At 33.9% G+C, this 12986-nt stretch overlaps 1 protein-coding gene across 4 annotated transcripts in view; it reads left to right on the top strand.

The window, feature by feature from the left end:
• The window catches only part of Blimp-1 (PR domain zinc finger protein 1), a 109983-nt gene that overhangs the window by 60246 nt on the left and 36751 nt on the right, over positions 1-12986 (top strand). For all 4 annotated transcript variants that reach the window (XM_081760153.1, XM_081760150.1, XM_081760151.1 and 1 more), the window contains exon 3: positions 7268-7438. In XM_081760153.1, coding sequence (XP_081616279.1) covers positions 7268-7438 — 171 coding nt within the window. The remainder of the gene's footprint in view (positions 1-7267; positions 7439-12986) is intronic.

Raw genomic sequence — 12986 nt, 5'->3', positions numbered from 1 at the left:
GTAAATAAGATAGATAATTTTTGAATTACCACCATAAGTGGTACATATGTGTGTATCCCAGTAGCGGCTTACGTATCACCAGTGGTCCGCGTCCGTATCACAGATTGAAAAACCATGCTTTAAACCGTGGTCGCCAAACTGAAGAAGATTTGAGCTACTGTGCCGTTCTTAAATCCTATTGTGAGCTACCAATCAAAAGAACTAACAACTTAAAAAAAAAATCTTACGTATGTTTATTGCCTATTCTAGTAAATATAACATCTAACTATCCAAGTTAGCAATTGTCTAATATACACACGGAAAACATATCGTGTACAACCTCACGCTTATACAATCAACTGTGAGATGAAGCTGACAATGGTAGTTGCGCGGAAGAAACAAGCCGTTATTGTTGTCAGCGCCCCCTGTCATTAGTGTCAGCTTAGTGGAGGAATTAAGGTTAGCGAACCGGAGAGTTAACAGAATCTACCGAAAATGTCCCCGGGAGCTACTAGTAGCTCGCGATCGACGGTTTAGCAATCACTGCTTTAGACTAAAGAAAACAGATATGCAATTTTATGTGATAAAAATTTTGATAGGGGGAAAAATAATCGAGGGAAAATAATAAATTATATTACCTTTATAGCTGAAATTTATAGACATTTTTTTGATACAAAATAGAAAAGTATTAGCTGAAGTTTATAAATACGTGCTTTAATGGAAATTAAATTGAAATAACTACTAGCTGAAGCTTGAAAATTCGTGCTTAAAAACGAATCAGGTTCAACATCGTTAGCTGGAGTTTATCAATTCAAACTTAATACAATATATATATATATATATATATATATATATATATATATATATATATATATATATATATATATATACAAAAACTTTATTTGAAACTTAATAACTATTAGCTGAAATGTATAAATACACGTTTTGATACAAAATGGAAGAAGCATTAGCTGAAGTTTATAAATACATATTTTAAACGGAAATTATGTTGAAATAAGCACTAGCTGAAGTTTATAAATACAAATTTTTAACGGAAATTATGTTGAAATAAGCACTAGCTGAAGTTTATAAATACAAATTTTTAACGGAAATTAAGTTGAAATAACCACTAGCTGAAGTTTATAAATACAAATTTTTAACGGAAATTATGTTGAAATAAGCACTAGCTGAAGTTTATAAATACAAATTTTTAACGGAAATTAAGTTGAAATAACCACTAGCTGAAGTTTATAAATACAAATTTTTAACGGAAATTAAGTTGAAATAACCACTAGCTGAAGTTTATAAATACAAATTTTTAACGGAAATTATGTTGAAATAAGCACTAGCTGAAGTTTATAAATACAAATTTTTAACGGAAATTAAGTTGAAATAACCACTAGCTGAAGTTTATAAATACAAATTTTTAACGGAAATTATGTTGAAATAAGCACTAGCTGAAGTTTATAAATACAAATTTTTAACGGAAATTAAGTTGAAATAACCACTAGCTGAAGTTTGAAAATTCATGCTTGAAGACGAATCAAGCTGAACAACATTAGCTGAAGTTTATCAATTCAACCTGATCAGTGGCTTTAATACTTGATTTGCATTTATTGTTGCAGGTGCAAAATAGCGATAAACGCTTTCCGTGTTAAGAGTATGGAAAGTACAAGTTTTTAAGATTTTTTTTATTGTTATCAGTAGATCGAAAGGTCATTGTGAAAGTCAATCAAGATAAGAAATTATCACATGGCAATGAAACGTGATTCGTTCTCCTTTCTCTTTAACCCTTTCTTCCTCATTCTTTTCTTAATAATTATTATTACAAGTATTATATTGTATTATAATAGAATATTAATTGTATCACATAACGTCATATACCTTTAATAAGATTATAATAGTTGACACCATATACGTCAGTGGCGTGCGTAAATCATTAACGCAAGTCCTTTGCAGTATCTACAATATTTAGTTGATGACGTCAACACATTACAATCATTGTAACATTGAAGTGACCAGACTTTGAACTTGCAAAAACGGCACTCGGGTGTAGTGTAGAGGGAGTGTAAAATTCTTAGAGCGCTAGCAGTACACAAGTAACGTTTCTTAAGAAATGCCAATAATTGCCAGTTCCAGACACCTTCCAAAAGTTCCTAGTACGCCTTGGTACCAAAATTAGCTCTGTTACAGTCATTTTAACGAAAGAGTGTAGGATTTGCTCTGATCATTTATATTTTGAATAACAATTACGGGGAATGTTTCTTTCAGAAAAAAAAATGTTCCGGGGGCACACCTCCCACTGCTGGTATTTATTATTATATTATAGACATATTAGTTTGGTCCCCTTTGGGGGGCATTGATCCCCAAAAAACATGCCTGGAAGAAACACTGATTACGGGGCATTTTGTTCACATTTTGCTGAAAAACGGGACAACTAGGCGTTCCGTTAGAGCATCAGGAAAAAAAAGAGACAACGGCTGAAAAAAAGGACTAAAATTAGACGTCCGAATTACCTTAGGTAACATGAAAGCAAGACTTTATGCTTCAAGCTCTTGCATGTTACTCTGCTAGTAAGAGTTGGTTCGAATCCTCGTAAAGTAACAATCCTAACTTCTTTTCCTTTCCTTTGCACGTCAGGAATAGGTTTTCCACCTGCCCCAAATTAGGGAGGATATCTCGAATTTCAAGAAAATTTTCAGCGTCCCGAATTATGCCTAAGAGGGACGCATTATTCAGCGAGATGCAAAATTATCCAAAATACTTATTTTAAAAAATACTATCCAAATTCTTAATGACGTTTATAAATTTCGACCCGGAATGTGCACCTATTATTATCGAGATTTCGAGTTATATCAAATCTTTCGTGTTGGTAACTCTGAAATCATATCCAATAATGCTATTCTTTGTTTTTTACCGGTTTCATAATTTCAAAATTTCTGTTCAACTGATCGCCAACAAGCTGACGCTATGAGGTTTCTGTTTGGTGCATTTGTGGTGTAAGTTTTCATTACAATTATAATTCACGAATATAATAATAATAATAATAATAATAATAATAATAATAATAATAATAATAATAATAATAATAATAATAATAATAATAATAATAATAATAAATTGTTCCATATCCAAATTTCGATACGAAGAACCGGCGGTATTTACATGTTCGATGTGTCTGCAGGTGTCAGTTGTAGCTAGGGAAATGTCGAAATGTTACTTGTTTCAAAAGTTACGTAATTCGAAATCTTTTATATGAGTCGTGAGGCTTGGAACAAACTAATCAGAAATAAATGAACCACAATAGTTGTAAAGCGGCGTTTGTTTTCTTACCTTAAAGAATTCCCCTCTCCTTTTATTCTATTGTAATATATGCTGAGTTACGTTTATTTCATGGACTAGGAAATGGTGCGTGACTTTTGAAACATTTCTTATATGAATATATTTGGCTCATGACCGATTCTTAGTGGGGTACAGTGGAAGCTATCTTGGAGATGGAAGCTACTTAAATTAAGGGATAGCGAATTGCAACCTAGAAAGTCAGAAATATAGCATTCAAGGCCGGCTCTAGAGAATTTTCCGTCCCGTGCAATGACATCATTTGCGCCTCCTTCTTATCTCCAGAAAGAACAAACCTTAAAAGACACGATTTTAAGTAGGAGCTCCTCCGTGGCTAAGTGGTTAGCGTACATGCCTTTGGCGTGGGAGACCCGGGTTCGATTCCCGGCGGGATCTCATGTGGTTCGGATTCCACGTTAATCAGTAGGTCCACGTCTCATATAGCCTCGCTGCTGAACGGGACGTTAAACCCAAAATCAACTCAACTCAACGATTCTAATTATGCCACCCGATCATGAACAACAAGGGGGAGGGGAAGGTGTATACACACTCCGAAAGACCTAAACACTACAAATACAATCTCGTTGTGTCTGTTTTTTCTTTAAATAATACTCTATTATTTAAAAAAAAAATTGTTTCCACCTTCAATGATAAAGAACTTGTTTGTGATAAAGGCAAGACTAGCTTTCATACCAAACCTGTGATAACTAACTAAATGGAACATGTGTTCGCTACTGTTCGAGAATTAAGTTCTTGTATTTGGCAACAATCAAGCAATCCAAGCTAGGATTTGATTGACCATTTGTTTTAGCACTGTTCACATAAGCTTAAAATAATGTGAAATAAACATAATTTATGAATGTAATATTCAAATAGAAGGTCCAGTTAGTTAATTTAACTACTATCATCATGGGGTCTGCTTCCAATAAGAAATATTTATTTTAAATAATAATAGTTATGACAGATTTTGCTGCCCCTCGAAACTTGCCACCCCGTGTGAATGCACATGTTGCACATATGGTAGAGCCGGCCCTAGGGGAAAACACTTGCTAATCACCCAATTGCCAAGGTGCGCTGTACTACAGGGCATTTGTCTATAGTTAAAAGGTAAAACTGTATCAGGAATATATATATATCGCATAATCGTATAATTTCATGTAAATGTACTGCATGTAACATAAATTCATACGTTGGTGTAAACAAAATTCTAAGTGCACATGGCGTCCCCTATATGGCCTAATTTTGTTTTTTCAATAAGTCAATAAAATCATAGGAAAGACAATATATATATATATAATATTGTAAACACGAGCTTCGCTTCGTAACGCAGTGTGTGTCGTGACTGAGTAAGCTATCATATTTTAACATTGAACTCGGATCTGGCTACACTGCAATATCAATACCTGACAAGAAGTGAATAAAATTTTCAAAGAGATGGGATAAGGAGAAAAGAAAAGATAATGATTATATACCTTGTCATGCAATAATCACATTTTAAAACAAGAGAGAGAGAGAGAGAGAGCGTCACTTCATCTACTTCAAAAGACATTGTTGCTTAAACTGCTTTGATGTGTTAAAGATAGAGCAAGTGAAAGCTGCGAATCGTATAACACAGATAGAGAAATCAATAGACTTACTTCTTTCTTCATTGATCAAACGTTTTAAATAGGATCGAGTTGCGTTAAGCAACACTGAACATGAATTTAGTTGACTGTTACATAAGCGGGCAGCAGTCGATTAAAGTTTTATTTATTCATTGAAATTTATAGAAAAATAACACAGCCACACACACACACACACAACAACAACAACAACAACAACAACAACAACAAAAACAAAAGTTCTATGCACCCAGTAGCGTAGCCAGGATGTGTGTTTGGGGGGCCCAAGTGCTGTTATAGGTACATATAGAAAAATTACAAACAAAAAATATATAAACATAAAAATATATAAAAAATTACAAACATCAAAGTACCAAAGTACATTGTCGGACCTCTTTTGGGGGGGGGGCGGCCCCTCCGGGCCTCTCCTTCCCTACGCCACTGTATGCACCGGATCCCAGGATATGGATTCGATGTATTTTGTTACATAGAACCCAAATTTCCAAACCTCAAGGCTATGAATAGTGTCTATTTTTTTTTTTTTTTAAGGGCGAAAATTGTTAGCAATTTTCGATAGGGAGAATACGTAAGACAGCCATACAAAAAAAAAAAAAGTTCTATGCAGCATACCCCAGGTTATAGGCTTGATGTATTTTGTTACACAGAGTCCAAATTTCGAAATACCAAAACGATAGGCCGTGTCAATTTTTGGTTTATGGGCGAAAAACGTATGCGCTGTCTTATGTACCAAAATTCACTAAAGTTTTTCGCCCCAAAAAAAAAAAAAAAGTGACACGGTTTATCGTCTTGGGGTTTCGAAATTTGGATTTTGTGTAACAAAATACATCGAATCCATACCCCCTGGAGTCCGGTGAACTTTTGTTTTATTTTATTTTATTTTATTTTATTTATTTGTGTGTGTGTGTGGTTGTGTAATGTATGGTTCTTACTGAAAAACATTGAAATGAGGGATATGAACATTTGGAAGGATAGAGTGAAAAGTACTCGTAGGTGACAAACGAAAATTATTTGACCGTTTCATGGTTTTATAGCCCTGACTGAATATTCTCTCTAAATTCAGTTTCTAGCCCATTTACCCTAAGAGATGTGGCTAGTAAGCTAATAGAATTGGGGTTTGGTGGTCAGTTTTTCCCTCTCTTAACCTATAAGAATTCTTACTTTACTCAAGCTTTAGGTTGCCCTACGTCACTGAAAGAAAGTTTTCGTAGATTTGTACTTTTATCTATAGATTTTTCACTCTCCCAAAGAAAGAGAGAAATTTTCCCCCAAAGTTGTTCTTGGTTTCAGAATATTTAATTCAAATGCTCTGTCTTAAATGAATTTGCGTTCAGTGTTTGTACTGTAAATATTTTATTTAATTGAAATTTGATAAAAACACTCAAGACGATTGTGAATATATGATAGATTTTTTTTTTTTTTAATATTTCCTACTGATACCTGAAAAATATGCACATTAGTCGCTGAAAGTCAGGTCCTGAATTAGATTTATTATAATATTTCCATGTAAGTTCATCATTGAACGTCACTCACATGTCCAGGCTTTGAAGGATAGCTGTTTCTTATATTTCCCCTGCACAGGACCCCCCCTTTATATTAGTGTTAAAATGGTGTAATGTTTGAAAGAATTGACTTAAGATGCACTGTGCTGCTTCGCCTAAGATTGGATTGTTAACGGCAAAAGCCATACAGCGTATTGACGCAAATTCAAAGTTGTTTAGAACTTACAATTAAAAGTAATTACAACAGATATCGATGTATTGACCACATATAAGCTAAGTTTTTCTTTGTTTCTTTAGAAGTTAGAGAGTTTTGTGGCTGAAGATGCATAAAGATAATAGATATTTATAAAATGCATAAAAAATGCATATAGAAAATAGAAATGCATAAAGATATTTATAAAATATAAATTTGTTTACAGAAAAAAAAAGAAAGAAAACTTAGAATTAAAAGTAAGCTGATGTTCATTAATATGAGCTTCACTCACATCAGATTTCTGCATCAGAATAAACCAATGCAGACACTGGTGTTGGCGCAGCTATTGCTGCCGGTAGAAAGGCAGAGAAAGGGATTTGTGCGGTAAAATTCATAAATTCAAAACGTACTACTTCAATAAAGAAAATTTGAGTTATTAATATGATGACAAGCATCTTCAGAAAGAAATTTGTGGGGGATATATGGAAATAAATTTAAAAATCTAGACTGCAGCGGGGAATGGTCTATGTTAAATGGTGTTAGTAAAAGTGTGTAACTTATTTTGTGATTTAAATAATATCCTATAAAAAGATAATAACTTGTAAATTGTAATATTTGAATTTCTATGTTTTCAGGAAGAAATGGAGGACGGCCCGTGGGACCTGTCAGAAATTCGCGAGGAGGAGTTTGAGCAACATGTTGTGTACATAGTTCCTGACCTACCCACGGAGCCTAATTGTGCAAATAAAGCGGAAGCATCTCTTCCTAGAAATCTAGTGCTCAAGCCCTCTCAAGCTCTCAGCGATGTAAGTATTCTAGTTTACCTACTATTACAATACCGGGTGAGTCATTTAAAACTGTTTTTGGAATTATTGGAGAACTACAAATTGGATTTTTAAAAAGTTGTAACGAAAGTTGCTCTTCTCGAAGGAGGACACCCCATTGGAGGGAGGAAGTCAACTTTGAAATCTTAAATAGGAACCCCCCATTTATTTTATTGCAGATTCGGATTCTCCGAGAAAAAAATACCTAACTTCTGTATTTAACATTTTTGGTTGCCTGATAGATGGCACTGTAATCGATAAAAATCAAAATGGTGTGCAAAGAGTTGAAAAATCGTGCATTTAAAACTGTTTTGGAAATATCTAGAAAACTACAAATCGGATTTTTAAAAAGTTGTAACAAAAGTTGTTCGTCTCGAAGGGAGACATCCCATGATACCACACTCGACCCTGTTGCCCCACCTCCAGCGGCTGGAGGGGGTCAACTTTGACATCTTAAAACAGTTTTAAATACTTCACCCGGTATATAAAAGATAACTTATTATAGAAAGTGACTTCCAAAAGTCGAACCTTGTTCCAATAAAGTGCTAATAATGATTTTTTGGATAGAGATTATGGGACTATTAACTAAGGGGCCGCTTCGCCTTATCGTGGACCACCCTATATTATATATATATATATATATATCAGATCCATTTGCCAATCATTTTACATGTTTTAATTTTAAAAATTTATTTGTTCATTATTTATCAAAAAAGAATAGCATACGATGACTCATAATTATTGTTCGTATTTATCTCTGTTGTTACATTACATAATAAATAGGCGTACTCTGGAGAATTCTTAGGAATTTCAGAAGGGAAAAAAACATGTTTATCAATACATTTTCCCAGTCATAGGTATTTTGAGACGTGTGTTTTTCCAATGTTACCGATATCTGTACGTGGAATTATTTTTCAAGAAATATTTGTCTGATTAGATACATGTTTATAGCATATTGTTTTTAAATACCCTATACATTATTTTGCTAACATTAATTATTAAACGATTTGATTCATTATTATTATTATTATTATTATTATTATTATTATTATTATTATTATTATTATTATTATTATTATCATTATTAACAAGTAATATTATTGGTAGATACAAGTAAAGCTGTCAATATGCTTTTATAAAGGAGAGGTCATGATTTGAAATCCCGGAAAGATAGGTTGAAAGATTTACTCTTGATAATATAATCTATAGTTTGATCTATTAGTTATGCATTCTCCAATCAAATTATTGTAGTTATGAATCTATGTACAATTTAACGGTTAGTGTTCTTGTCTTTAATTCAAAAGACGCTCGAAACTTACTATCAGATTAAACTATGTATTGTTACACAATCATCGATAAACTACGAACCAAAACAAACATTCTGGTAGCTATGAATTTTGACATATGCAGTATTATCGTCCCACAGTCAGGAGGGGAATTAATGAAATGAAATCTTTGGGTTTTATGTCCCACGGTTATGCCGGCTAGGCTAAAGGAGACGGTGATGATGAGAAATGAAAGAAATAGTGTAATGAAGAAAGTGGAAGGAAACGGGAGGACCTCGAGAAAAGTCACGCGCACGGTCTTTGTCTATCACAAAGTTCACTTGGCGCGAGCTGGGACCGAACCAGGGACCCCATACACTAAAGTGAACGCTCTACCATTAAGCCACCGTAGCCTCCACCTGGAGGTCTTGGTGACAAAAATAATGTAAGCTCTTATTTATATTTTTATTAAAATTTATAGTAAAATCATTATGTACCTATCATAGTCTGGGTTGTGGTTGGCCTCCCCAGTTTTTAACTTCTAGATCCGCCACTGATGTGTTCTTATGTAACGCCGAAGTTATAAAGGACGGAACCTACTATTGACATACGTTGCAAACTACAACTGGGCCTTGAATTCAGTGCAGTTGTCGGGTACAAAGATCATCATGACAGATCAACCCTCATCGTATAGGTAATTCTCCCCACCACACTAACTTGCCTTCAACTTAAGAAAGCTGAATTGTATTACACCCAGTAGTTATTTCAGAAAAAAATGTTCCGGGGGGGGCACTGCTGATACTATTCTATTTATTATTGTATTATTATTTTGGTCTCCTCCGGGGGGCACTCTCAGAGCTCCGGATTGACAGTGCCACCCCAAAAAAACATGTCTGGAAGAAACACTGATTACACCACGGAGTCCTGGTTCAATATGGTTATCTGGTAATATTCTTGAATATTACCGGATAACGGTTTGCTAAATTGACAGATTCGATATTCTAAACATTGCCAAATATACACGACAACTTCAGAAGGTTATTTTCCAAACAAAACAATATGGATTCTCATGAATTATTTTCAAAAGGAAAAAAATGTTGACTTTGATTTGTGTTTGTAACTATATTTGAGTTTATGAATAACTTGTTTTTTCTCCCTCTTTTTTTTTTTTTTTAAGTTGTTTGTGTTGCATGATTCCACAGATTCTTCTTCAAGTATTTTTAAAAGTTTTTAAACTAAAAATAATGTTCCTTCCTTTTCCCCCTTTTTTTTCTTTCTTCATGGTTATCTATATATCGATTAAAGGATATTGTAAAAACTACATTATATCTTTTTTTTTTTCCATAGCCTAGAAATTCAACAGAAGGTTACTAAAGATAACACTTTCCCTCTTTTCTTTGCGAAGTACGTAAAATTATAACGAAATATGGCCTATAAAGAAGTGTTTGGATCGCTACCATAAAACAGATTTCCTGTAATCTCGCTTTGCCGCTATGGTGGAAAAGGGCAAAAATCTTTTGTTTCGAGGTGAATTTTAACTTTAAGATGGAGTTGCAGTTGGTTAGAAGCTCGCATGATACATGGATTTACTACGAAAAGATTATTTTCATGCACACTCACATACAGAGACAAGTTTCATAGCTCTTTCATTCACCAAATCTATCAATTATAGACCTCCACGCACCACCTGGTTGCTTTATTATGATCGCCAAACGGTCGAACACAGGTTACAAGTAGTTCGCGGATACTTTCGGTAGATTGCGTTATCGCTTCAGTACGCTAGCCTTGATTCCTCCACTGAGCTGACCCTAACGACAGGGGGCACTGACGATAACAATTACTTGTTTCTCCCGCGCAACTACCATTATCACCCTCATCTCACAGTTGATTGTATACGCGTGGGGTTGTGCACGTTATGTTTTTCGTGTGTATATTAGACATTTGCTAACTTTATGTTTTTCGTGTGTATATTAGACATTTGCTAACTTTATATTTTTCGTGTGTATATTAGACATTTGCTAACTTTATGTTTTTCGTGTGTATATTAGACATTTGCTAACTTTATGTTTTTCGTGTGTATATTAGACATTTGCTAACTTTATGTTTTTCGTGTGTTTATTAGACATTTGCTAACTTTATGTTTTCCGTGTGCATATTAGACGTTTGCTAACTTGAATAGTTAGATTTTATATTTGTTAGAAATGTAAGTTTATAGACAATAAACAAATGTTTTTTTTAAAGAGTTGTTAGTTCTTCTGGTTGTAGCTCAAGTAGGATTTAAAAACAGTACCGTAGCTCAGAAACCATAACTTTGGCGACCACTGCTTTATATGAATGCGGAACAATCGCATAAACCTGTAGTTTTAAATTACTTTAGAGTTGCGGACACCATTTTTTTATTTTTTTAAAGCAAGGTACGGACTCCAAACATTTAAATTTTGGCATTTACATAGTAGTAGTAGTAATAGTTGAGAAGTAGGTAACAATATTAACAACAATTAAATTACAAACTTTTATTTATGTTATACAATATAGAGTACATACATACAAGGGGTCCATAGCACTATTTATATATTTCATAAATCATTTAATGCAAATAATGTCACGCATCCCCTAGGAGTTCGCAGATCACCGATTGGGAAAGACTGGCCTGAACTATAGAACACTTAAGTATAAGCTATATCACTATTAGATTGTTTATTTATTTATTTATTTATTTATTTATTTTTACTACTAGAACACCTAAAAATAGTAACGGTTCATAACCACTTTAAAAAACAACTTCTCTTCCAAAGAAATAACAAAGGATTTTTTTTTCTGGCCAACTTAATACTAAACAGGAAATTCCCCAACCACAGACAAAATATATCAAATAATTACCAGCTTATGAGGTTTATGTTGTTTTTAAACTATGATCTCAAATAATTTGAACGATATGCTCTTTGGAACTGATGTTCTTATGATAAGGTACTACACACTAGAGGAGGGGTACCTTATCTTTTTTATTTACCGTATTAGATAAGGAACTTAAAGAGATGTGGCGTGTTTATTATTATTTAAAATAAAGAAAGTAAAAGGGATCGCATCTTAGAGATACTAACCTCACTGAAATGTGACCAGAACTTAACCATACAAAAATATTAAATCTTTTTACTGGTTATCCACTATGTGCATAACAGGAAAATGAAATGAAATTTTTCAGTTTTACGTCCCACACTTATGCCGGCTAGGTTAGAGGAGACGGTGATGACGAGAAATGAATAAAATGATGGAATGAAGAAAGTGGGAGAACCCCAAGGAAACCCACGCACACGGTGTTTGTCCACCACAAAGTTCACTTGGCGGGAGCCGGGATCAAACCCAGGACCCCTGCACCAGAGGTGAACGCTCTATCACTGAGCCACCGTGGCCTCATCTGCATAACAGAAAATATTACTTGTTCCTTTCACTATTTGAAGCAGAATCACTTATATGTTTTTAGATTGTACGCTAGTGATTTCTGTTGTTCTTGAGTGAAATTCTGTCGCATGAGTTACCAGTATTGAACTAAATTCTTTTAAATGCACGAAAACTCAAAGGGCATTAGTCGACTATTCCGCAGGTATTTAGTTGGGGATGTAGCCAGCACATCGCGATTTTCCATTTTGTCTGTTTATCGCTACTACTTGGCGAATAGAGTGGAGAGGAAAATAATAATAATAATAATAATAATAATAATAATAATAATAATAATAATAATAATAATAATAATAATAATAATATAATAATAGTCGCAGGACTTGAAGCCAAAACACGGGCCTGTTCCTCTAAAAGCAACAAATCTTGTAACATGTTTTTTACAAGTCATTGAAACAGAAACACTAGAAGAAGAATAAAAGTCATTTCTAAATACTAATACTAATACCTCTTATCTGTCATGATTTCATGATATATACAATCGTACAATATTTGCTTTTTGAAAAATTTTACACTAGTATTACAAGATTATTCGTTTTGAGGAATAAGCTCCAATGGGCAGTATATAATTATTAAAATCCATAAGTTTATGGGTGGGGATGTCGTAATTAACAAATGGAATAAAAAGAGGAAGCTTAAATCTTCACTATCAGGAAGGTGGGAGTCATGAAGCCAACGCAAACAAATCGTAGAAAACATATAAACACACACCAACATGGATACTCATCATCATCATAGGTATTCTGCCATTATGGGCAGGTCACTTGCTACAACTGAGAAGCTTCCATGCTCTAGGTCTTCCGCTAACC

This window comes from Thermobia domestica, chromosome 5, assembly GCF_964235325.1.
Source record: "Thermobia domestica chromosome 5, izTheDome1.hap1.1, whole genome shotgun sequence".
In the NCBI taxonomy this organism is placed as follows: domain Eukaryota; kingdom Metazoa; phylum Arthropoda; class Insecta; order Zygentoma; family Lepismatidae; genus Thermobia; species Thermobia domestica.
This window is presented reverse-complemented; position numbering and strand designations above follow the sequence as displayed.